The sequence below is a fragment of the Rhinolophus ferrumequinum genome, chromosome 2, assembly GCF_004115265.2.
Source record: "Rhinolophus ferrumequinum isolate MPI-CBG mRhiFer1 chromosome 2, mRhiFer1_v1.p, whole genome shotgun sequence".
In the NCBI taxonomy this organism is placed as follows: Eukaryota; Metazoa; Chordata; class Mammalia; order Chiroptera; family Rhinolophidae; genus Rhinolophus; species Rhinolophus ferrumequinum.
Window position 1 is genome coordinate 40497748 of NC_046285.1, and position 23107 is coordinate 40520854.

The 23107-nt window shown below is 40.2% G+C and overlaps 1 protein-coding gene across 1 annotated transcript; it reads left to right on the plus strand.

The window, feature by feature from the left end:
* The first annotated feature begins 99 nt into the window (after positions 1-99).
* QTRT2 (queuine tRNA-ribosyltransferase accessory subunit 2) lies at positions 100-23107 on the plus strand. The gene is made up of 9 exons (XM_033128398.1): positions 100-249; positions 3923-4145; positions 4936-4991; positions 6621-6697; positions 8923-9135; positions 13929-14128; positions 16692-16843; positions 19315-19432; positions 21076-23107. The coding sequence occupies exons 2-9, from the start codon at positions 3946-3948 to the stop codon at positions 21305-21307; spliced, it is 1248 nt and encodes a 415-aa protein (XP_032984289.1). The 5' UTR covers positions 100-249; positions 3923-3945; the 3' UTR covers positions 21308-23107.

The window sequence follows — 23107 nt, forward strand, 5'->3', positions numbered from 1 at the left end:
CAGGCGGAACGCGTTTGCTCTGTTACCTATAGCAACGGCAGCGGTCCCTCGGCCCCGCTCTCACCAGAGCTCGCTTTGAGATTACTTTTGCCTTTTACTGGCGCCCAGTGATGACGGAGGGCTTCCTGATTGGATGTGCACCCGAGGCGGTGGTTTAGGGAGCCGAGAATTCTACAAGCCGAACACGTGGGAGCGAACTGTGAGGAGATTGAGGGGGTCTCCAGGCCAAAAAAGTTTTGAGGTTTGCAGGTAAGTGACTCCTCTCCCTGATGGTGTGGGAGCTGCTACGCGTCGTGCCCAGACTCTTCCGGCTTGTGTTGCAGTAACAGTAATTGTACTTCCTGCCATGTCTCTCCTTTTCTGGGTCTCTTGGTGGCTTCTGTAAGTCCAGATTTTCCCAAGTCGTGTGAACTTCACCACATCTCCGAGAGAAAGGGGCCTCCTTTCGACGGGCCTCTGCTCAAGGATCAAGTTGTGAGGCGGAAGTGTTTCCTGGACTGCACAGGATACTTGGGAGGGTTGGCACGATCTCGGGTCCCTGAGCTGAGCGCCTCGCGAGGCCCGTGGAGATGGCCCGTGGAGTGAACGTGAATCCATCCTTAGTGACCGAGCCTAGAGTTCCTGTGGACAGTCCATTCTAGGACACAAGTGTTCAGAGGGCAGAAGTAGAGATTTGGAGCGGGAGCTATGGAACCAGCTACTTTGTAACTGTATGACCTCAGGCAACTTTAATTAAATTCTCGGATCCTTGATTTACTCTTAAGCAAAATGAGGGCGACAGTACCTAAATGATTGGAGTGTGGTAACGATTAAAAAGTAGTGTATGTATAGAGCTCTACCAGGAAGCGTAAACTAAAGTAGACTTTGAGATTGGTGAAAATGCGATCGGGGAAGCCGTGCCCTCAGACTGTTGCAGAGATCTTAGGACCTTCCCTGTATATCTTGAGTGTCCATCAGAAAGGTGGTCGTTGATTAAATTGTGTTACATCCAAACTATGTAATATCATGAAGTAGTTATTTTAAAAGGGTAAGTTAGCTCTGTCTCTTCTTCAGGAAAGATATCCAGTGTGTATTACTGGAAGAAAAGCAAATTGCAGCGAAGTGCTTACAGTATAGTATGTTTGTTTCCTTGTTTTGGTTGTCATTGTTATTAAAAAAACACCCGGTCCTATATACAAGCATGTTTAAATGTTTCTATGAGCATGGAGGTTGGGAGAGTGGATAGAGACAGAGAAGGGAAATAGGGAAAACCAGAACAATAATAACACTAGAGTAAATTGGAATATATGACTCTAAAATTATATCAACATTACAGTTAATATGTAAACATTGCACATGCTTATGGACAAGATGGGACTTCTAATAGGCTACCAGCTGATTATAGAGTATCGCCTCTAAAGCTAGACTTACGATTTAAGTCCTGGCTTTCCCACTTCCTAAATGGTGACTTTTTTAGATTAGCCTCAGTTTTCTCATCTGTAAAATGCACATAATAATAGAATCTGTTTTATGAGGTATATATGGCGATACACATTACTGGCGTTAATATGTAAAGAACAGTACTTGATACATAGTAAATAGTTGCTACTGTTACCATTATGTCTTTAAATAGGTGAAATTAATTTCTTAACTTTTATTGTGATTACTAACATATTTGGACTTATACCATCTTATTTTGTATTTTCTATTTTTGGTGTGCTTTTTTTATCTCTTCCTCTTTCTTGCCTTTCATTGTATTAACCAATTTTTCTTTATCTTACCCAGCACCTCCCTAATGGGTTTGGAAATTACGCATTCTGTCATTAGTCTTTTAATGGTTCCTTAAAAATATTTTAACGCACATGCTCTAAGTTTAATGTTATTCATTATCTCTCTCCTCCTCCCAAATAGTGTAAGGATTTTAGAATACTGTACTCTGAATAGTCTCCTTCTCATCTTCATTTCCTGTTTTATAGAATTTGAGTCTCTGTGTCATTTTCATTTTCATTTTTCATTAGTTCTTATGTATGTTTCAAAAACCTATTCTATATTTGTTTGATTCCAATATTCAGTTAGAATAACAGGCATTGATTATTAACTTTAAAGTGCATTTCTCATCTTTGTACTTCCCTGGAACTTTGATGGCAAAATGCAGTCTTTAACTTTGCTACAAATGGCTTCAGAGTTCTGTTAGTTTAAAATATATTTTTATCACTTGCAATCAGAAGGTTATGTGTATTACTGATAAATCAATAAGAAGTATGATTGTGTAAACAATTTTTTGGGGTATAAACTTTGTTTAACAGTTTTAATGTGTAGTAACAGGGCTCTAAAAAATAGCTTCTATATTACTCTTTGTTAAAACATAACTTTTTCCCCCAGTAGTCCTCATTCCTATGGATTTCAGTAATACTTATTTTCATGTCTATCTTTGTGATAACTTGAAATAATGAAGTTAGAGTCATAGAAAATTGACCAGGCTTCCCTCAAACACTTGTATTGTTTTTTATAATTCATGTTTAGCATGAAATCTTTTATTGGACCATACAGAAAGTAGTTATTCTTATTTCTGAAGTTCTACAGACTGTATTGACTATTTTATTTCAATATAAGAACTTAGGACCCCCCACCCAGACTCACAATGTGATATATAGATGATATATTACAGAATTGTACACCTGAAACCTATGTAACTTTACTAACAATCGTCACCCCAATAAACTTTAATTAAAAAACAAAATATAAGTTAGATCACAAGAAAAAAAAAAAAGAATGAGGACTCTCAAAAAAGTCATATTCACATTCTGGAATATTTTTTAACTAATGATAGATAATGCTTATTTATTTGGTAGCATCTTAAACAATGGTTGACTTTCAGAGTGTGGTATTGTATAATGCTTAAAAGGACAGGATCTAAGATTGGAGCCTCTAGATAGATGTAATTATTTATCTACTAATAAAACTGGGCCCAGCCCCATTGGCAAGAATTCCAGAGGGTATGGTACCTGCTATAGAAATGCTGGTATTTGTAAAACGCTGGTATATCCAGTGACATTTTGCAAATGATCTGCCATGCCTGGTTACCAAGTCTTTAAAAAGTGGAGCTTAGGATTTGCCTCACTGAATAACAAATAATTAATTAACAGCATCCAACAAAGTCATTGATAATGTTTTCTGATTTTTTTTCTCCTGTGTATCTATGGATATTAGAAAGTATATCTTAATTTTTTTTCTTTTGTCAAATATTTTTTCTTTCCAATTATAAAAGTAATGCTAAATTGCTTATGAATTACATGTATGCTCACAGTTTCTCACCTCTATTTGGATACCACATAAGAACATAGAGGAAAATAATCCCATCCCTCAGAGATATCTGTTTATCTTTTGATGTATATTCTTCCGTATATTTTAATAAATTCCAGAATGCTGTTTGGGAACCTGTTTTCTTCATTTAGTCACATATTAGACCAAGTTGCTATTTTGCCTAATACTCTTTCAAATTAGAGAAAGAAAAAATTGATTAAAGAAAAAGAAGGAAAAAAAAAATCAATCAAATTAATTTGTATTTCTTAAGCAGTGTGACCTTTCTTTGGACACATGTTCAAAGCTGACAGTAAGCCTTGGCTTCACAGTATTCTCTCCATGATTAGTTTTTTCTTCTGTCCTTCCATTTGTTTGGTTTTCATTACGTCAGACAAAAATTCCATGACTGAATTTCAATGCAGTTGATGTCATCATATTGCTCTGGGACTTTAGGGGAGGTGTCTTATTCTCTTTGTGTCTTTTCCCATTTCCCTATTCCTGATATCTAAAAAAGTTCCTAGCCTGGAAGTAGTAATAAACATGTTATCATTTGTTTTCTTGTAGGTTGCGTTCTTTGCAAAATATTTAGCCATTAGATGTCCTGGAACTCCTTCTGAACTTGATGTTCTTTTCTTATCAGGACCTAGAGGAATCTCCCTCAGGATGAAGCTGAGTCTTACCAAGGTAGTTAATGGCTGTCGCCTAGGAAAAATCAAAAACCTAGGCAAGACAGGGGACCACACCGTGGACATTCCAGGCTGCCTTCTGTACACCAAGACTGGCTCTGCCCCACACCTGACCCATCACACCCTGCATAAAATCCACGGGGTACCTGCCATGGCCCAGCTTACGCTGTCATCGCTGTGAGTATTAGACCTGCCCATCCAAGCGTCGGCTCTGGCAGCGGCTTAGTTACTTTAATAAGGTGCAGTCAAGCAAAATTTTTTTCTTTTTCTTACATGCACAAAATTTGTAGATTTTTAGAATGAAATCAGAAGAAATATATCAAATATTACACACTATCTGGTTCTAATCTGGAAGCCATGGGCCAGACCTACATGGCAGAGTTGCTTCACTTTTCTGCTAAACCTGAGGTTCCATACTGCCCTCATTGCCACTGCTCCCGGGGCGACAGGGCAGGGAACACTCTGTGACAGCTGAAGTTGGAGCCTAGGGGCTGTCTTCATGTGCCAGCCTCAAAGTTTTCTCTGTCTCTGCACATGTGCTTGCTAGCAGTACCTACAGAAACGGAACTAACGGAGTTAGATCACTTTGTGTAATGTACATACTGACTTTATCCTGAATTGAAGAACCTGCTATATGATGAAATAACTCCACAGTACTATATCAATAACAGTGATTTTTAAAGGGCAAGCGGAAGAAGACAGTCTGGGTATTCTGAAGCAGTTCAGAATATCTGCTTTGCCAGTGTTTCTCTGAGAAGAGAAGAGAAACACTTGCAAATTGATGACCTTTACTGTGGCTAGTGAACCCGGCCTAGTGAGTTGAGACTATTGAATAATGGTGGATTTGTTGGTCAAGACTGCGTTGACTGTCGTGTCGCTTGTTTGGGCGAGGAGAGGAAGGCTTCAGTCGTATACAGTATCTGTAGAATGGTTCCTTGTATTATGTATTTTTCTGTTTTGCTTACAGGGCAGAACATCATGAAGTCTTGGCAGAATATAAGGAAGGAGTTGGAAAGTTTATAGGTAAAAATTAATTATTTGTGTGTCTCTTGTGATGTATTAATTTGGAGTCTGGAGGTGCTATTTGTTCTTTGATCTTTCATTCATACATTTACTTACTCATTAATAGGCATTTATTGAGTAAGAACTAGGCATTCGGGATTCAAAGATGAATAGGAAATATTTGCTGCTCTCACGGAACTCAGAGCCTAGTCGGGATAGGGATAAACAGGTAATTCTGAATTTGCATGATTAGGGATATGTACAGGTATCTATCATGAGAGCCAGAAGGAGAAACACATAATGTGCTGTAGGTTACTTGTGGGAGGAGATCAGAATAAGGAAAAGATTCTTGAAAGAGAAGATGAGGGAGCATCTCAGCTGGGTCAAGGAAGAGTAGGAGTTAGGTCAGGTTGGTGTAGCCGTCGTGGCAGGCAGGTGTGGGCAGACGCTCCAGGCATAGAGCGAGGACCCAGAGGTGAGACTGCATGGGACAGGCCTACGATCCAAAGCAGTATTGCCCTGCTTGAGCCTAAAACATAGGCAGAGGATGCTATATTTGGATATGTTACTATTATCTTTCATTCCCGAAATAGGATGTATGTGTCCATTTCTTTTATAAGAAAAGCTTAGTAGTGATAGCTAGAGAACCAATTCTGTAGACCACCTTCTCCTGAAGCTTTTCCCCCGATAACTAGGACTCACCTAAGTGAATGAAAATCCGGTTTCCATTGGTTACTCCGTCCTCTGCTTCTGAGGGAAACTGCATGACAACTTGATTGTTAAAAGGCCCTATATTTCAGCAGAGGAATTTATGTAATACTGTTTTTCTTGATCTGAGACCAGTTTTAATAACCAGCTTTAAAGTATACAAGCATATAATTCAGTGAAAATAGCTAATAAAAGCTTTCTACAGAAAATTGTCATAATTGAAATTGTGGAAAACAAGGTAGAGAACTGTAGTTTGTTTTTTTGTTTTTTTTAATTTGCTTTATTTTTTTGGTCTTTTATCAGTGAAATCCTAATTTTTTTTTCTTATGAAATCTTTTTCTCTTAAGAAAATATGGTATTTAAGCACATAATGGTTTACTAAACCTTTTTTGGATTTTTTTTTAAATGAGTATCTTTTTGACTAAAGAATCTAAGAACTGTCATCTTGAGTCAATGAAACTTACTGAAAATGAGATCCATTTGCAATATCCTATAGCTTCCCTATAATTCTGCCTCTAGAGACCCATGACATGGGATGGTTTTATTATTAATGAGATTACCTTTTGTCCATATCATTTCATCTTTCCAGGAGCTGGTTCCCCTTGGATGGTACCTAGAATGAACCTACCTGATACTAAATTCTTCTTCAAAGCACATTGAGTAGGGTCAACATGTCATTAAATACTTTCGTTGTATCTCGTACTTTCTAAGATATACCATTCCTTTGTAGCAACTCACTGTCATTAGAAATGAACCTTTACATTTAATTTTTCTTTTAGATTAGAAGATTTCAAAGTAGTATTTTCATTCATGTTGACATCCTCCTATAATTCTAAGTTTAGTGTTGCTTTATCCCACAGTACACATTATGAAGCTGCTGTCTGTTATAACACAGGGTGATTGTTGATGTGCTTTCAAGGGTTCTTTTCTGTGTTTATACAGGCATGCCAGAATCACTCTTGTACTGCTCCCTGCATGATCCAGTCAGCCCCTGCCCAGCTGGCCATGTAACAAACAAGGTGTGTTCTCAGAAGGACCCCCAAGGCTGCATCTTTGTCCCCGGAAGTCAGCTTATTGTATCTTGTATCTCTCAGATGCTTGGATCCCACTGCCTGGGATGCTGGCCCATTCCTGGCCCTTGTATGCCTTCTCTTTATTTCTATGCATATAATGGGATGATAGTTTATAGGGGTTAGAGTAGGGATGCCTGAGGATGGGGTTATGGTAAAAAAATCTGGGCCTGAAAAAGGGTCAAGTACATTCCAAAAAAAGAAATTGCTATGATGGTAGAAAACAATAGCCTTTTGATGCCCTGCTTTATTTGCAGTTTTTAACAACCTCAGGAAGAGTGGGGAAAGTTGCTGATGAGTGTTATCACATGTGTAACTATATATAGTAGAACCACAGTGTAATACGGCTTGCTTTTAGAACAGAATTTTAAAAAGCTGCATCTACAACCAGAGAGTTTTAGCCAGTGGAGAACAGTATCAAAAGGACTTCATTAAAAGTTTCCACCTGCAACGTGGCCCCATTGCATTGACCCTGAGGACGGCAAGGCTGCAGTATGTGCTACTTCACCGTGCAATTACTTTTCCTGCACTCACTGTATTGATATTGACAGTATCTATTAATCTTACCTAAGATTACTATTTTAAATCACCCTTCTTTAAATGTCTTTTTATTATGTTATTTGAATTCAAAGAAAATATTTTGATGTCAGTTATGTACCCCATTTATAAGGGAGAGAGGATTCACTTAAACAGTGTTTTTATGCCAGAATAAAAAAAACTGTATGTGGCCTCCCCTCGATGCCTTTGTCAATCTCTTCTAAGAAGAGAGATACTGTAACCAAAGGGCCATACAGAGGTTCTCATGCACCGTGGGATTTTTGTCTTAGCACATAATTCCGTATTTAACTCAATTTGCTAAATACTTAGTAATGTGTTCGGCCCTCAACTGTGCTTTTGGGCACACTCATGAATTGGGATACTCCAGTCAGACAAATATACAATGGTGTGATAAGGGCTATCTTTTCTATAAAAGAAATAAGTACAAATTCTGAGAGAACTTAGAAGAGTGGTTGAGTGATTACACATGGGAAAGTTTGGGGAACACATTCGGGTAGATTCTGTAGCCACACAACAGCCTAACCTTTTGTTTCCTTCTACCTGCCCCCATAGAAAGGAGAGTCTGTAAGACGATCCTTTCAGGGACTTTGCTAAACCTTTGTGTTTGCACCCTATGCCTCCCTGTTTGGTCCCAAAGAGATGACTGGACAGTCAATGACGAGTAAGCTTCCCCACATGGGGGACAACTCAAGCCAGACTCAGTCGTGGGGACCAACAGGAGAACCCACGGGTTCACAGAGGTGGGCACAGCCCCCACCTTCCTCAGGCTAAGGAGAGCCTCAGTCTCTGGCTGCATTCCTTCCCAGAACCTGCAAGGGAAGTGATTCAATGAGGTGCTCTCCATCTACTCATATGCATATAGGTTTTGTCCCTTGGGGAAGTTGAGACTTACGGTCCAGCTATCTGCAGGCAAGGGTGATTGACTGGAATCGGTTTTCTATTAAGATGTATGAAATTCACAGACTGTGGACTAAATAATGCAAATGCCTTATGTGAATATCAATAAAAGCCACCAGTCTGCTTGATTCTGGGCTCCAGTCTTCCATGACTGTGAGGTCCCCTGGCCTTCTGAGATTTAACTGCATCGAGTCTCTGCTGCTTTCTTTTTTAAAAAACCTAACCTAAAGCCGCCCCTTTTCGTTCCCTCACTGCCCGTGTTGCACTCGACGTGAAAAGATACCGTTAAGATTTGAACTATAGTCTTAAAAGGTGCATAATATTTTACTAGGCAAAGTAGGTGAAGGGCATTTCAGTCAAAAGGAATACTGAGATCAAAGAAGAATCAAAGTCTGCGGTGTATTCAGGAACAGCATGGATGGAGTGGGGTGAGGGAGAACTGAAGACTGGGCTTCTAGAAAAGTATATCAAAGAATTCTTGGGGGCAAGTTCAGAAGTTGACATGTATGGCTGTTGAAGGATTCTCTGTGAGCTCTTAAGTTTCTTAGAGAAATGGGAGTATACTACAGGAAACCTTTTACTCACCCTAGGATATTGAATCACTACCATCTCTCTAGTTGTAAAGAAGAATTAAATTCAGAATTGCTTTATTATTTTATTATTTTCTATTTATTTGCATTTTACTCTTGCTAATTCCTCATTGTCTTGTTCCATGGCAGTCTGTGTCTGTGTGGAGTGTTGGAGGACGAATGGAAATGACTGTTTCCAAGTTCATGGCAATTCAGCAGGCCCTTCAGCCAGACTGGTTTCAGTGCCTCTCAGATGGAGAAGCATCTTGTGCAGAAGCAACTTCCATAAAAAGAGCCAGAAAGTCTGTTGACCGATCGCTTCTATTTCTGGATAATTGTCTGCGGCTACAAGAAGAGTCAGAGGTAAGGCTGTACATCTCACCGCTCCTTTCTCTTTGAAGCTCTTGCTAATTTACATTGCATGATACCGTCTTCATTTTTTTAAATTAAAGTTTATTGGGGTGACGATTGTTAGTAAAGTTACATAGATTTCAGGTGTACAGTTCTGTATTACATCATCTATAAATCCCATTGTGTGTTCACCACCCAGAGTCAGTTCTCCTTCCATCACCATATATTTGGTTCCCCTTACCCTCATCTCCCACCTCCCACCCCCCTTACCCTCTGGTAACCACTAAACTATTGTCTGTGTCTATGAGTTTTTGTTTCTTCATTTGTTTGTCTTGTTCTTTTGTTGTTTCAGTTTTATATCCCACATATACCGTTTCCTCCTCCTACTTCTCTGCTCCTCACTTCTTGGTCTCTTTTACCCTCTCCTTTTTTACCCCTGAACTGTTAAGTATTATTGCTCTCTAAGATTCTTAGGCTTTCTTTTCATCCCACTGTATATGTTCTCCTTAGGCAATCATCCCTTAGTTCTTTTTGTTTGTTTTTGTTTGTTTGTTTGCTTGTTTTTAATTTTCTTATTGGGGCATATTGGGCAGTGTGTTTCTCCAGGGCCCATCAGCGCCAACTCATTGTCCTTTAGTCTAGTTGTGGAGGGCACAGCTCAGCTCCAAGGCCAGTCACTGTTGTTTTCAATCTTAGTTGCAGGGGGCACAGCCCACCATCTCGTGCGGGAATTGAACAGGCAACCTTGTTGTTTAAGAGCTCGCGCTCTAACCAACTGAGCCATCCAGCTGTCCCTCCAGCAGCTCAGCAGCAGCTCATTGTCTTCAGTCTAGTTGTGGAGGGCGCAGCTTACCGGCCCATGTGGGAATCGAACCAGCAACTCGGTTGTTCAGAGCTTGCGCTCCAACCAACTGAGCCATCTGGCTGCCCAATCATCCCTTAGTTTTTATTGGTGAATGGTTCTAAAATCGTAGGTATAATCAAAATCACTCTGCTTAGCGTCACCATTGCATAACTACAGGGCTTTAGCTAGGTTCTGTCACTAGACCGTCCCTCATATGCACCTCAAACTCAGAGGTAACCATATTCTGTGTCTTATCTCCTCAAACCCTTTCTTTCTTTTGCTCTTCCTCAATACTCTTTCTCAGTTTTTGGCAGCCACTGAGTTCCTCAGCCCAGAAATTTGAGTCTTTCAAGATTCCTTTTAATGTCCGATTTAATACCCAGTAGTCACTTCTCTTTGATTCTGTCTCCCTAATATATCTACCGTCTGCCCTCTCATCACCCTCTTGTCACCACCTTAAGTCATAATAGCCTCAGCATCTCTTATGTAAATTACCTTTTAATTATTCTTTGTGCCTCTGTTCTCATTGGTGCCCCAGCCATCTTCAGCCCTGCTATCTGAGAGATCTTTGTAAAGCACAAAGGTGAACCCACTGCCCACCTCCCTAAAAGAATTTAGTGACTGTCCACTTCAGCTTTTACATGGCATGGACGGCCTGCTGTGACCTGGCCTCGGCCTGCTCCTCCAGCTCAGTGTGGCCTACTTTCTCCTGTGGCTGGCACTTGGCCCTTCTGACTTACTGCCATTCCTTGAGGTGTTATCCTATTTCATGGCGCTGTGCCTGTACACAGACTTCTTTCTGGACTGTTTTTTTTTTCTTATCTTCAGCCATATTCCTCCTCTTGCTTCCAGATCTGGTTCATTTAATTCCATTCTTCATTCTAGGAAACTGTCCCTGATGCTTCCAGAAATTTCTTTTCATCTTTTGCCACACCCCTTTAAATTGTATGTAGCTCAGTTACAGCCCCAGTCACAGTGTACCACACTGATTTCTTCGCATTTGTCTTTATTAGTCTTTGACCTCCTTCAGCTCAATTTCTGTGTATCATTTTTCTGTCTTCGTTACGTAGCAGAATTCCCAACACATACTAAGCCCTCAGTAAATGCTTGCTGGTGGTGAATAGTTGTGATGGGGTGGGGACGAAGCTGAGCAATAAGTAAGGGCTCCTGGTAGCAGAGTTAATGAAACTGGAAAAGGATGCATTCACTAAGAGAAAGCAGAGGAGGTAGGAGAACAGAAGATAGTGATCAGAGCGGAGAATTGGTATCTGTGATGATTTGATATAGAGTCGTCCTGAGCAGTGATCAGGTCCCACTAGGGTAAGCGCATTCAGTTTGAGAAACATTGTTAATTTGAGTTTACCAATAAAAATGTAATTTGGCTAATGAAGTTAATATACATGAAATAATGAGAGAAAGCTTAGTAGTCATTCTGAATAGAATGCTCAGTATCTGGGTACATTGCTGTGGGTCTGAATTGTTAGCATTGCTCACTAGCAGTGGTTTTCAGCCAGTAATTATCCTTGTAGGACGAGTAATGTTTGGGTGAGCAGAGAAGAAGATGGAGTACGACAGAGCATGATTTTTAGAACGGCCAGATGAGCCTCAAGTCCCTCTTCTGTGTTACAATCAGCCTCACCATGTCACACTTTCCTGTGTGTTGGTCAAATGCTGGGGTTCCTCTCTGTACCCCTTATGCTTATGCTGTTGTCTTGATACGATTATTAATAGTGCCATTTTACTCTGGAGTGTGTTCTATTTTAGACAATAAATTATATAGGATCACACTTCTTACACCCAGAAAAGGAGTTTCCCACATAGGGCTGTGCAAGCAGTCACGTAAAGGGACAACCCCGTGTAAAATTGTCTGCTTTGTGCATCTGCATACATCTTTTCCTTTTCCTAGGAGTCCTTCCGCTCTTATTCATTGGATCGTTTTATTCTGAATGCCCTTAAATATTGAAGCTCCCCAAGATTCTGTTATTGGCTGTTTTTCTTCTTCATATATTTCCTAGGCCAGGGATGGCAAATGGATTTCATGCCAAGGTGCTTGGAGCTGTGTCTGAATGCAGCAGGAAGAAAGAGTCCTGTTGGCCATGTCTGCCATGGAAGCAGGAGTAGGGAATGGCAGCCTTGTGCCAAGTGTCTGTGTTCTAGCCTGGGCAGTTGCATTTGTATCACACGTGTCCGTAACTTCAGGCCTATATATTCAGTGGCTAAATTTGTATACCCCTCTGATACCTCAAACTCAGAATACACAAAACAGAATATCTATCGTGCCTCAACGTGCACTGTGCTTTTAGCATTCCCCTCTGCAATTCTCACCTCCTCCCTGGACTTCCAAAACAGCAGCCAGGAGTCATCCTAGACTGTCTTCATTCTCCGGAACAGCTGGTTAGTCAGGTCGTGTTGATCGTACCTCCTGAGGAGGTTGCAAATCCCTCCCCTCCTCTACCCCACTGCCACTGCTTTAGTCCAGTTCCTCCTTGTCTTTTGTCTGGGTTATTGCCGTTGTGTCCTACCCCATCCTTCACTCACACTCACCCTTACTTGGTTCCCCACCCAGCATTCATATTCTCTTTCTGGGGGAGTCATTTGATTGTACCCTCCTTCTTAAACTAAGAAGCGAAATTCCCTTCTCACAGCCTGCCAGGCTCTCTCCTTCCCTCTGTTCTACCAGAGAGCCACTGTGGGTTTGTGTATTTCCTTGCCATCCTTATTTTGACAGTTTCATATACATAATTATTACATGTATATGCACACCTACATGTGATTTTTATTACATGAATATGATCATATGTTCAGAAATTTGCTTGTCTTTTATTTAACAATGTCTTGGAACTCTTTTCTGATACCTCGGTGCATATGAGTGAATATATTGGTAGGAGAGATTGTAGAAGTGAAATTTTAAGACAGAAAGATAAAAGCACTGACATTGTGACAAGTTTGTTGTCTACTTCCTCTCCCATGAGGCTGAACCGTTTTTACTCTCTAGGTATCAGGGTATATAAGTGTGTTTCTCTTAACACTTTTGCCTTCACTATGTTGTTGTCACTTAACTTTTTTTGTCAGTGTGATGGGCAAAAGTGGTATCTAATTGTTTCCAGTTACGATATCTAATTGTTTCCAATTCACATTTCCTTACTGGTGAGGTTTAGTAAGCTCTCCATACGTGCACAGGGCATTCATATTTATTTTTCTCAAGTTCGTATTCACGTATCTGCCTAGATTTCCATAGGCTTGTCATTTCCTTTGAGGATTTGTTGGAGCTTTTTCTATGGTATAGCTATTAACCTATTCCTGTAAAAAGTAAGTTTTCCTTTGCCCTTGCTGATAGTATATTTCACTAGAGAATATTAATATTCTTGTTCTCAGAAATATGTCAGCCTTTTCCTGTAAGCTGTAGGTTGCTTAGGAAGGCCTTCCTTATCCCAAGATTATAAAAATATTCAATATATTCTTTTAATACTTGTATAATTATATTTTTTTATGTTTAGATTTACTTTTGAGAATGTGTGCAATAGCAGTTTTTATTACATTTTTTCCCCCCACATGGATAGTCATTTGTCCCAACCAAATAGTTTCGAAGTTCATACAGTTGTCTCTAACCGAGAGACTTGGCAGTGGCCTAAAGCAGACCTGGATAGTCATTCAAACACATGAAAACTGTTCTTTGTATCCTTTTCCTCTTATACTTGCTCAGTATATATTTAGTTTAATCTAAGCTGAAGCATGACTACATTTGTCGATTGCCTCAGTTTCTCCTCAGTCTTAACTATTTGGGTGGCTTTCAGATTGTGTTTTTTGAAGTCCGAAAGGTTCTCAGGGAGGAGGGAGCACCAAGCACCATCCCTCTGCAAGATTCAGCTGTAGCAGCTTTGCTGCTTCTGTGGGTGGTTCATTTGATAAAGATCTCTGCTACTACAAATGGTTAAAAGCATTCAGTTCTTTCTTATCTTAGGTCCTTAAGAAAAGTACGATCATTGGAGTGATTGAAGGTGGAGACGTGGTGGAGGAGAGGCTGAGGTCAGCACGAGAGACAGCCAAGCGGCCCGTCGGAGGCTTCCTGCTGGATGGATTTCAAGGGAATCCAACAACTCTGGAGACTAGACTGCACTTGCTGTCATCGGTCACCGCAGAGCTGCCGGAAGACAAACCGAGGCTAGTGTTCAGTTAGGACACAGGCCCAGCCTCGTGGGCTGCAGAGCAGGAGTGCGGGGGGTGGTGTGTTATGTGGTCTCTACCTGGGCATGTCTTTGGATCTTTTGATTATGTCCTTTCTGGGCTGAGTCTGCTGAGGCTGGCTCTGGGGGTAAGTTTCCATCAAGGCTGCTCTGCCCTTGATTTCAGAATGTAGACCAGAGGACAATTGCCCTGTGAATTCGTTTATTTGACCCTCATTCTAAATGAGGGCTAGTGTTATACTGTTTCCCCTCATTCTTTTGACAAGTACACATGTTGTTCTTTATTCCTTATAACATGGTGCTTGGGGGCAGGTATAGTCATGTGGAATTCTGGCCTTAATGAAAAAAACTTGAGGACAGATCTGGGGTGCGTGGCAGAATGAAGATGGGCACTACTAAGGATCTTTAAGAAATTCTTAGATTTGGTGGCTTCAGTTTTTGAAATTGAGGGGACCGGCAACTCTAGTGGGGTTGGTTCTTTTCATAAATCACAGGATTCACTATATACTGGTGAGAGGAGATGATCCACAAGATTCAAAGCAAAAAATCCCAAGTTTCTGAATGTAGCTGATGTCTGACCATTTTTCTCCAAAAATAAGACCGGGTCTTATATTCATTTTTGCTCCGTAAGACGCATTAGGGCTTATGTTCAGGGCATGTCCTCCTGAAAAATCATGCCAGGGCTTATTTTCCGGTTAGGTCTTATTTTCAGGGAAACATGGTATAATAGTATATGTAATTTTACCACTTTTAAAAAAAATCCAGGTGTAATTTGCAATAAAGTGTATAAATCTTACGTAGAGCTTGATGGATTTTTACGTCTACACCTGTGTAAACACCAGCCAGAACGAGGTATTTTCATCACCCCATGTAGAATTCGCCTCAGTTTTCACCTGGTTCTGTGTTCATTGCTCCCCCTCCTTGCTTCATTCTGCTGCAGATGACAGTTCTGCAGTAGTATTTCTAGTCATTTTCTGGACTTCTTTGAGTTAAGTGCTCACAGATGTCTGTTACTGGGTTTGAAAGCTGGGATTGTTTTTCTTCCTAAGGTGTAGAAATGCCAGCTTCAGTTGGAGAGGAGTTCTAAAACATTACATTACTTGAAGGAAACTGTAGTCAGAAAAACTAGCATATATTTAAGGGTCCACGTTGTTTAATACTACATAAGCCCTTTTTAGAAATCAGGGAGTCTTTAAGCTTTTTTCTGCCAGTTCATAAAAGGAACTATGGGTAGAAAAACAAACATGAAAAACAACAGCCAGCCGTCTCTGATCTAGTGACTCTCCCTATCATGTGTTAGTAGTGGCAAAACCTGGTTGAGTATTATTAATTCTCTCAGAATGCCTTACTCATTACCTCTAAAAATACTGTCTCGTTGTACAATGCAGAGGTTTTATTAGTGGAGAAAATATAAAGAAACATAAATAAAACCACCTAGAGTCTTAGATTTTATGGGCAGAGTTAAAATTCTGAAAGCAAGAGTTGCTTTGTAAATGAACCTATGAAGAATATAGTAAGTAAAAATGTCTTTTGGGAACCAATTATAAAAAAGAATTATAGGCAAAATACAGTTAATGGACGTATTTGAGGGGGAGATAAAGAATACAGCTTTGTACTTAAAAAAATCTCTGTGGTGGATAGGTAGCCTATAAAGTTCAGCCTGAGACTAGGGAGGTTGTTTAGAATGGATGAAAGGGGGGGAAAAACTGACCTTTATTGAGTTTCTCTCTGGGGCCAGAAACTACATTATGTGCTTTTTCAAATATCTCATTGATCAATACAATTCTGTAAGGTATGTTATGCAGGGTGTCAGGCAGGGTCTCAGCTCCTGCTCCCCATATAAGAATGCAGGATATGGTGAGGCCAAAAAGGAACACCCACGGAGCCATAGATAGGGGAGTCATACCACTATATTCGCACTGGCGGCCGAGTTGGAGACACAGGAAGCAGGAGCCACACTATCAGCAACCTGCTGTCCACTTGTCTCTGCCAACCAACGTCACTTGCTAGCTGCAATCCGCCGTGCTAACCGAAATCCGCTGTTGCTAGCTCAGCCACCATCTTCTTGCTAGCCCCTATTTTCTGCTAGCATAGCCACAGCAGTTATATTAGTGGCCAAATGGCTCACTGGTTACAGCTGACGGCCAACTAGCCACACCTGAGGGCCATCCAGTCACAGTTGATGGCCATTTACTACCTGAGTGAGCACCTTTCCACGTGAGGGCAAGAACCTGGAAACTGCATTCCTGGATCTGGCTCCACATATGTATTATTGCGCTCATTTTTAAAATGAGAAACCTGAAACAGAGTGGTTAACAAACTTTCCCAAAGTAACACAGCAAGTAAATAAATAGCAGAGCTAGGATTCTAGCCCAGGTCTCTGTCTCCAAAGCAAAGGTTCTTTCCACCACACCTTGTTATCTGCTGCCTGCCGCGCTTCCCATGGTTGGGGGTTTTCATTATTATTTTAATGCCCTGTGTAAAGACTCTTTGATTTCATTCCTGGCATTGTCCTCATGTCACTGTTCTTATTTTCACAGGCTCATCTGTGGCATTAGCCGGCCAGATGAGGTGCTTGAGTGTATTGAAAGAGGAGTGGACTTATTTGAGAGTTTTTTTCCTTATCAAGTGACAGAGCGGGGATGTGCCCTGACTTTCAGCTTTGATTACCAGCCGAATCCTGAGGAGACATGTAGGTCTTTTGAAGTTAATCTCAGTGTTATCCTTAAGTTTCTATTTCCTATTTTTTGGCTTGTGATTCAAACCAGAAATATGTGCATACTATCAAGCCAGCCTTTTATGAAAGTCTATCTTTGTTTCTTATCTGAACGCCCTGGCGTGTTGGTCCACAAAGCCAGGTACTTAATACTATACATGTAGCTCATCAATATTAGGAAGTAATTTTGTAGTGAGCAGAACCAAGAAAAACAAAACCTCTTCTATTAACAACCCAAAAAAGAACATTCAGAGTGAATAGTGATGACAATCTAAGAAAATAAAACCTTTGAACTGCTTGGAAAAAGTTAATTCGTTTTTCACAAAAGAGTTCTTGTCTGCTTTTTGCAAACCCCATGCTTTTAAAATACCGGGAGTCTAACCTCCTCTGAGCCCAGTGTTACTTTTGCTTTTTTGTCTTTTTCTACACACTGAGATGTGGAAGCTGTTTTCCTCTGCTAATGTTGCTTTGAAGCACTGCCATTTTCTTTTATTGTTTAGTTATTCAGATGTCAAGAAAATCAGTTTCAGATTCTGACATTTAACTGGCAGTAGAAAAGGAATTTGGATACAGACTTCGGGCGGGGGAGGGTCCCTTGAAGCATCTCCAGTTTTTCAGAAGAATGTTGCACACCAGTATTCCCTCTGGCCTGCCCTCAGTAACAGGCAGCGTGGTGGTGGAGGACCAGGGTTCGACTTTGGGGTTCTCCACTGACTCTGCTGGGAACCTTTTGGCTGGGAACCTCTTTGGGCCTTGGTTTCCTTACCTGTGTAATAACGGGCTTAGACCTGGTAACCCTTACTCTTTTTCAGTGCTGATAAAAGTTCTGACTGGCACATAATCCTTAGAGAGGACAACGGATATAGAGGCACAAGGAAAAAAAAAAAGCAAAATGTATTTATTCACCTAATGAGGCAATAAGGGGTTTGACCATAGTACCTGGTGTGGGGTGATTGGTATGCTTTCGTTTCCCGTTTCCTGCTGTCCTTTGAACTCTTCCTCTGTCACACTACCAACCTCACATTTGTCTAGGCCTAGAGACTTCCTTTAAGAGTCATTTTATTCCCCACAAGTTACCAAAATTTCATTCAGAAGATGTTACACTTTTATAAAGCAATTTAAGCATTAATCTGAAGTGAATTACTTCTGGAAACAAAATAAATAAGGTTGGTCAAATTCTTATATATAGGAAGTCAATTTTACTGTCCTTGATATGGACCAGAATATAATGTATGTGGATAGGTGTACCACTTTATAAGTGATGTAAACACTTTATAAATGTTCATGACTTTATTTACAAGCTGAATTATGTCCACCAGGACAAACTTGTTAGTTATTCCCTACCATGAATATGCAAAACTCTGAAAAGAACCTATATTGAGTTCTCTGGAACAAACAAGTTCCTTTTTGGCCAGAGAAAGCTGTTTCGTTATGATTAGGAAAACTGAAATAGTTTGAACATTTTTATTAAAGTATTACTATTAATCATATTTGTATATGTGTGTATAATAAATTAAAATCCTTTGCCAATTACGAAGTGAAAATTACAAAGGAATAAGTTGCCTAATATAGGCACCAATTTCCCCTAGTGACAAGGATTTTCCAAAAGCCAGGGCTTCCTGGTTTCCCACATCAGCGTGCAACGTCATAGCAGCAAAGTTGTAACAACCCTGCATTCATTGTTCAGGTCATTTCTCTTTTTCCTTGGACCTGGACAAAACTACCTTCCTAGGACTGTCTGTCTATTCTCCTTGGGCTAACCCTGATGTTGTTATTACTTGTTTGCAAAAATATTTATGTGCTTTCCCCTGTTTAAGGCAGCTGGCTCTTTGCATAGGAACTGGTGTTTCTCTTGTAATTCCAGGCATGTTTTTTTTTTTTTAAAGCAAAGAGTTCAAGGGAACAATTCAAGTCTCCATTTAATTCTGGATAATCTGAGTTCCCTGAAGAGCTGGAGTCTCTGTACAGAGTACATAAATTAAAACCATATTTTACTTTTAATCTGGTTGGAACATAGGCAGTTACAAAGCCCAGTTAATTTACATGTACTTTATGATGAGACATAACTTCATCACACACATTTATTCTCTCTCTCTCTCTCTCTCTCTCTCTCTCTCTCTCTCTCTCTCTCTCTCTCTCTCACACACACACACACACACACACACACACACACACAACTGTTTTTTAAACCATTCCTTGATAGTAAGATTGTTATATACTTGTAACCATTATTTGCTTAGACATTGTTGAATCTCCGAGTTTTAATATTATAGATTTATAAGTAGTAGGTCAGTGATCATCTTGGTACATACTGGTATTTTTCTTGTGTCTTTTCTTTCGCATAAATTCTCAGGGGTGGAGTTACAGGTCATAGGGCTGAAATAAAATTCTTCCAATGTCCACTTTTTATCTGATTATTCAAGACTTTTTATTGGTTTGTCCTTCAGTATTACAACAAAATGGGACACAAGAAGAAATAAAGTATGTGGATCAAACAAAGAAAATTAACACAACCATTTGCAACCAAGAAATGACATCATTTGAAATTAATCTGAAGGAAAAAAGGTAAGGAATTTTGTAAAGTTTAGGTTTTGATTTCTGACTTCTTAATATCAGTGTTTTAAAAGTTTATGTAACTGTTCCCTTTTCTGTTTATGGCTTTATAAAATATTTATAGTTGAATATTATTTAGGCCTTCTCAAATTCAGTTCCAGAAAAAAATCTTTTTCTGCAGATGAATTTGTGTACTTTGGCTTGTCAGAAAACTAAGGCTAGATAACTATTGTTTTAGAATAGATGTCAGAAAGATTCGACCACATTCATTGTTTGGTGTTTTTTTACTCCTTCCAGTTACTTTAAATCATGACAGAGCAAAATAAGGATTTCAAGATAAAACGCAACAAAAGTTTTTTTTAATTTTAAGGAACTTAAATCTTCTTGATTACATGCAGATTGTAAATCTTAAACAAAATATTTGCATCTGTAAAGAATGAACTAAGATATTTTGTAACTTTGAATGTATTTGGCCCAAAGTGGTAATAGTCAGGGAACCAGTAGTTTGCACGTTCAGTTTAGTGGTGTTTTTGGTTTTGTGTGAAGGGATATTATGGGGATTCAGACTTATTAATGTCTATGTAGTGATAGTACAGACTTGAAAGTTAATGAAAGAAGATGAAAATCCTAGTTCTTATCTATGCAAAAGAGGCTTCTTGATTGTAGATCTGAAATAGTGATGTTTACCACATTTTAACTTCTTGAAAAATAGCCAAGGAGATTCATTTCTATTTTTAAAATGCTAGGGTAATACTACTAAAATTCTCTATACATTATAAATTTGTCTGGAAATTGCAGTTTTCTTACTGTCAGCACTAGACTGGACGTTTTGGAGACTTGGAGTTTGGACCCTAGCACTACTCACGACTGTGTGACCTTGGTCGAGTCATTTGGCTTCTTTGTAAGAGCTGCTAAAAGGTGCCACACAGATGAGTACGGTGCTTAGTATGTGTGTGCCCAGCGGTGTCGAAGCCTTTTGCTAGATTACCTCATTTAATCCTTGCAAAAACTCCGTGAGATAGGCACTGCTGTGACCCTTAGTACCATCACAGATGAGAAAACAGACAGAGGGAGATTAGGTGACTTGCCCAAGTGAGTACTGAGCCAGGAATCAAACCCAGGCATTGTAGCTCCAGAGCCTTCCTTCTTAACCCCCTTAATGGTCTTCATCAGTAAAATGACAATAAAAATGCATGTCTCCAAGAGTGGTTGAAGAGACTCAGTAAGACAGTGTACGTAAAAGTGCTTTGTAAACTCCAAAAACCTATGCAAGTAAGAGGTTATACTGTGACCTCTGATACTAGCTCTGGTGGCAAATGGGAGAGAGTGTGTCCTTAGAATAGCATTTCCTAGCATTATGTGCCTTACGGTGTGGCTGACAGTGCTCAGCCCGAGGGAGCAACCCCAGGACCCTCCTTGCTGCTCCTGTGTAAGCCTTAGGCTGGGAGGTCGCATCCAGCAGAGATGGACTCTTGAGTCTCTGGCTCATTGTGCTCTGTCAGCTTCGACCACATCACCACCTAAGCAAGTGCCAAGTGGAACATTTGCCAGCGATGTTATTAACTATTGGTTATGCACCAGCAGAACAGAGAGCCTGATTGTGGACTTCTTGTATTCGTCACTTTCTGGAATGTCACTGTAACTTCCCTCCTCAGGTACCAGGAGGATTTTGACCCACTGGTGAGAGGGTGTTCCTGTTACTGCTGTAAGAATCACACTCGTGCATACGTCCACCATCTCCTGGTGACCAATGAACTGTTGGCTGGGGTCCTGCTGATGATACACAACTTCGAACACTACTTTGGATTTTTCCACTCTATCCGGGAAGCACTGAAAAATGACAGACTGGAAAAGTTGAAAGAGCTCATCCACAGGCAAGCATCTTGAGACCCATCACACCCAAATCTAACTCTTCACATTGAACCAGTACCCCTGTTGGAATGTGGGAAGAAGAGAACAAGAAATGAACTAAGCTTTCATCATTTGTACTTGAGAATAAGGTCTGCTCAGATAAGGAATATCTGCACCAAACTGCCCACATAAGGATAAAGAGACTTTTTCTAAAGACTTAAATGACCTGAGTTGATCAGAAGTAACTGAACCATAACCTTTAATATTTCTATGCTAACTCTTCTAGTCAATAGAGATTTGTTTAGGCAAAGACAAAAGCTTTAGATGTGAACAGACAGCCTGGAAGTGGTGGTGAGGAGATGCTGAGGGTTCACTGAGTTGGGTTGGAGCCGGAAGGGACATGATTAGTCCTGAGTCGCATGAGCTTGTGGACACCTGCCTGTTGACTGGAGAAGGAATCTGGCAGATTGAGAAGATTTCTGTATTCGAATCCTCATGTTCTCAGGGGCCTCTTTTGGACACTTCTGCCTTCCACGCTGCCCTGGCAGTTCAATCAATCAGAAAGGGCTCTTGCGACCTAACCAGGCTGGTATCTCCATGGAATGTGGGGCTCACATGTTGCTCCTATCACCAGTTGGCCCAGGGCACACCCTCTCATTTGGCTACGTGGACTGTTTGTGACTGGTGTCCCTGGAGCTGACTGGAAGTTGACCTAACTGCATCTGGTTGTACACGTCTGCTGTGGCCTGCGCTTCAGGTTCAGCGATGTCTGAGCGCGTAATAACTATAGCCCCATTACTGGGGGAGATTCCTTCAGCATGTGTTCCCTCGGACCGAGCCCTGCACTGGCCATTAGAGGATTGGGTTTCACTGCTACTCCCCTCTCCATGCCTGGTTCCTCCTGACTGAATATGGCAGGCATAGTGGATGGGACTAAACCGAATTCTTTGATTCCATCTAGTGCTAGTATTTGGGGAACAAAACATTTTAGATTAGAGTCCCAGCCTTACTTGTTCTTGTTTATTGATCACTATTGGCCTGACGAAAATGTAGTAGTGCCAGGCGTCAGGCAACAGCAGAACTACTCGAGAGCCTAAAAAGGGGTTTGGCCCCTGGATTTTGAAGTGGTTGGTGAATTGGCATCAGCCGATCCTGAGGCTGGGAAGACCTTCCCGGATCATCTCTGATTCTGTGAGTTTTTCCTGCTCTTGCCAGAGGCCTGACATTTATGTTGACAGTGTGGCAGGCGATTTTTTGTGTGTGTGCTTTTCTATATTTATCAAGTTTTCTTTAAGAATATACATACACACAGTTTTTGTAAAACAACAACAGAACCGAAAAGATACCTTTGTTTTGTTTGTAGGAGTGTGAAATATATTTGTTTTATATTCTTGTGCTATATTTTACTGTTTGTTCATTTTAGTGGGTGTTACTCAACATTGTTTTTAATTATGTGGTTACTATATTTTTATGTGTTGGATGCCCATCTATACGGTTTTCTTTTATTAGTGGTATAGGAATGTCCATGAATTCGATTTTGGAATTCATGAATTTTAGAATTCATGGACTTTCCTATAACCTCTCTCCTTCGTGAATGGCAACGTTACTTATGAGAGACAGAATTTCTGTTCTCAAGGATTTGATTGTTTTGAAATATATTGGATTGGACTTGTTCATATGGTTATATTCCTGTTCAATGCCAAATCCATTATTGGAGGAGTATTAATAAATAGCCCCAAATCAGTATAAAATGTATGAGTTTTATTTATGTTCAAAACACTGAAAATTCTGCCCAATATCCTCCATTTTTCTGGGTCTTTTTCTTATTAGCACATT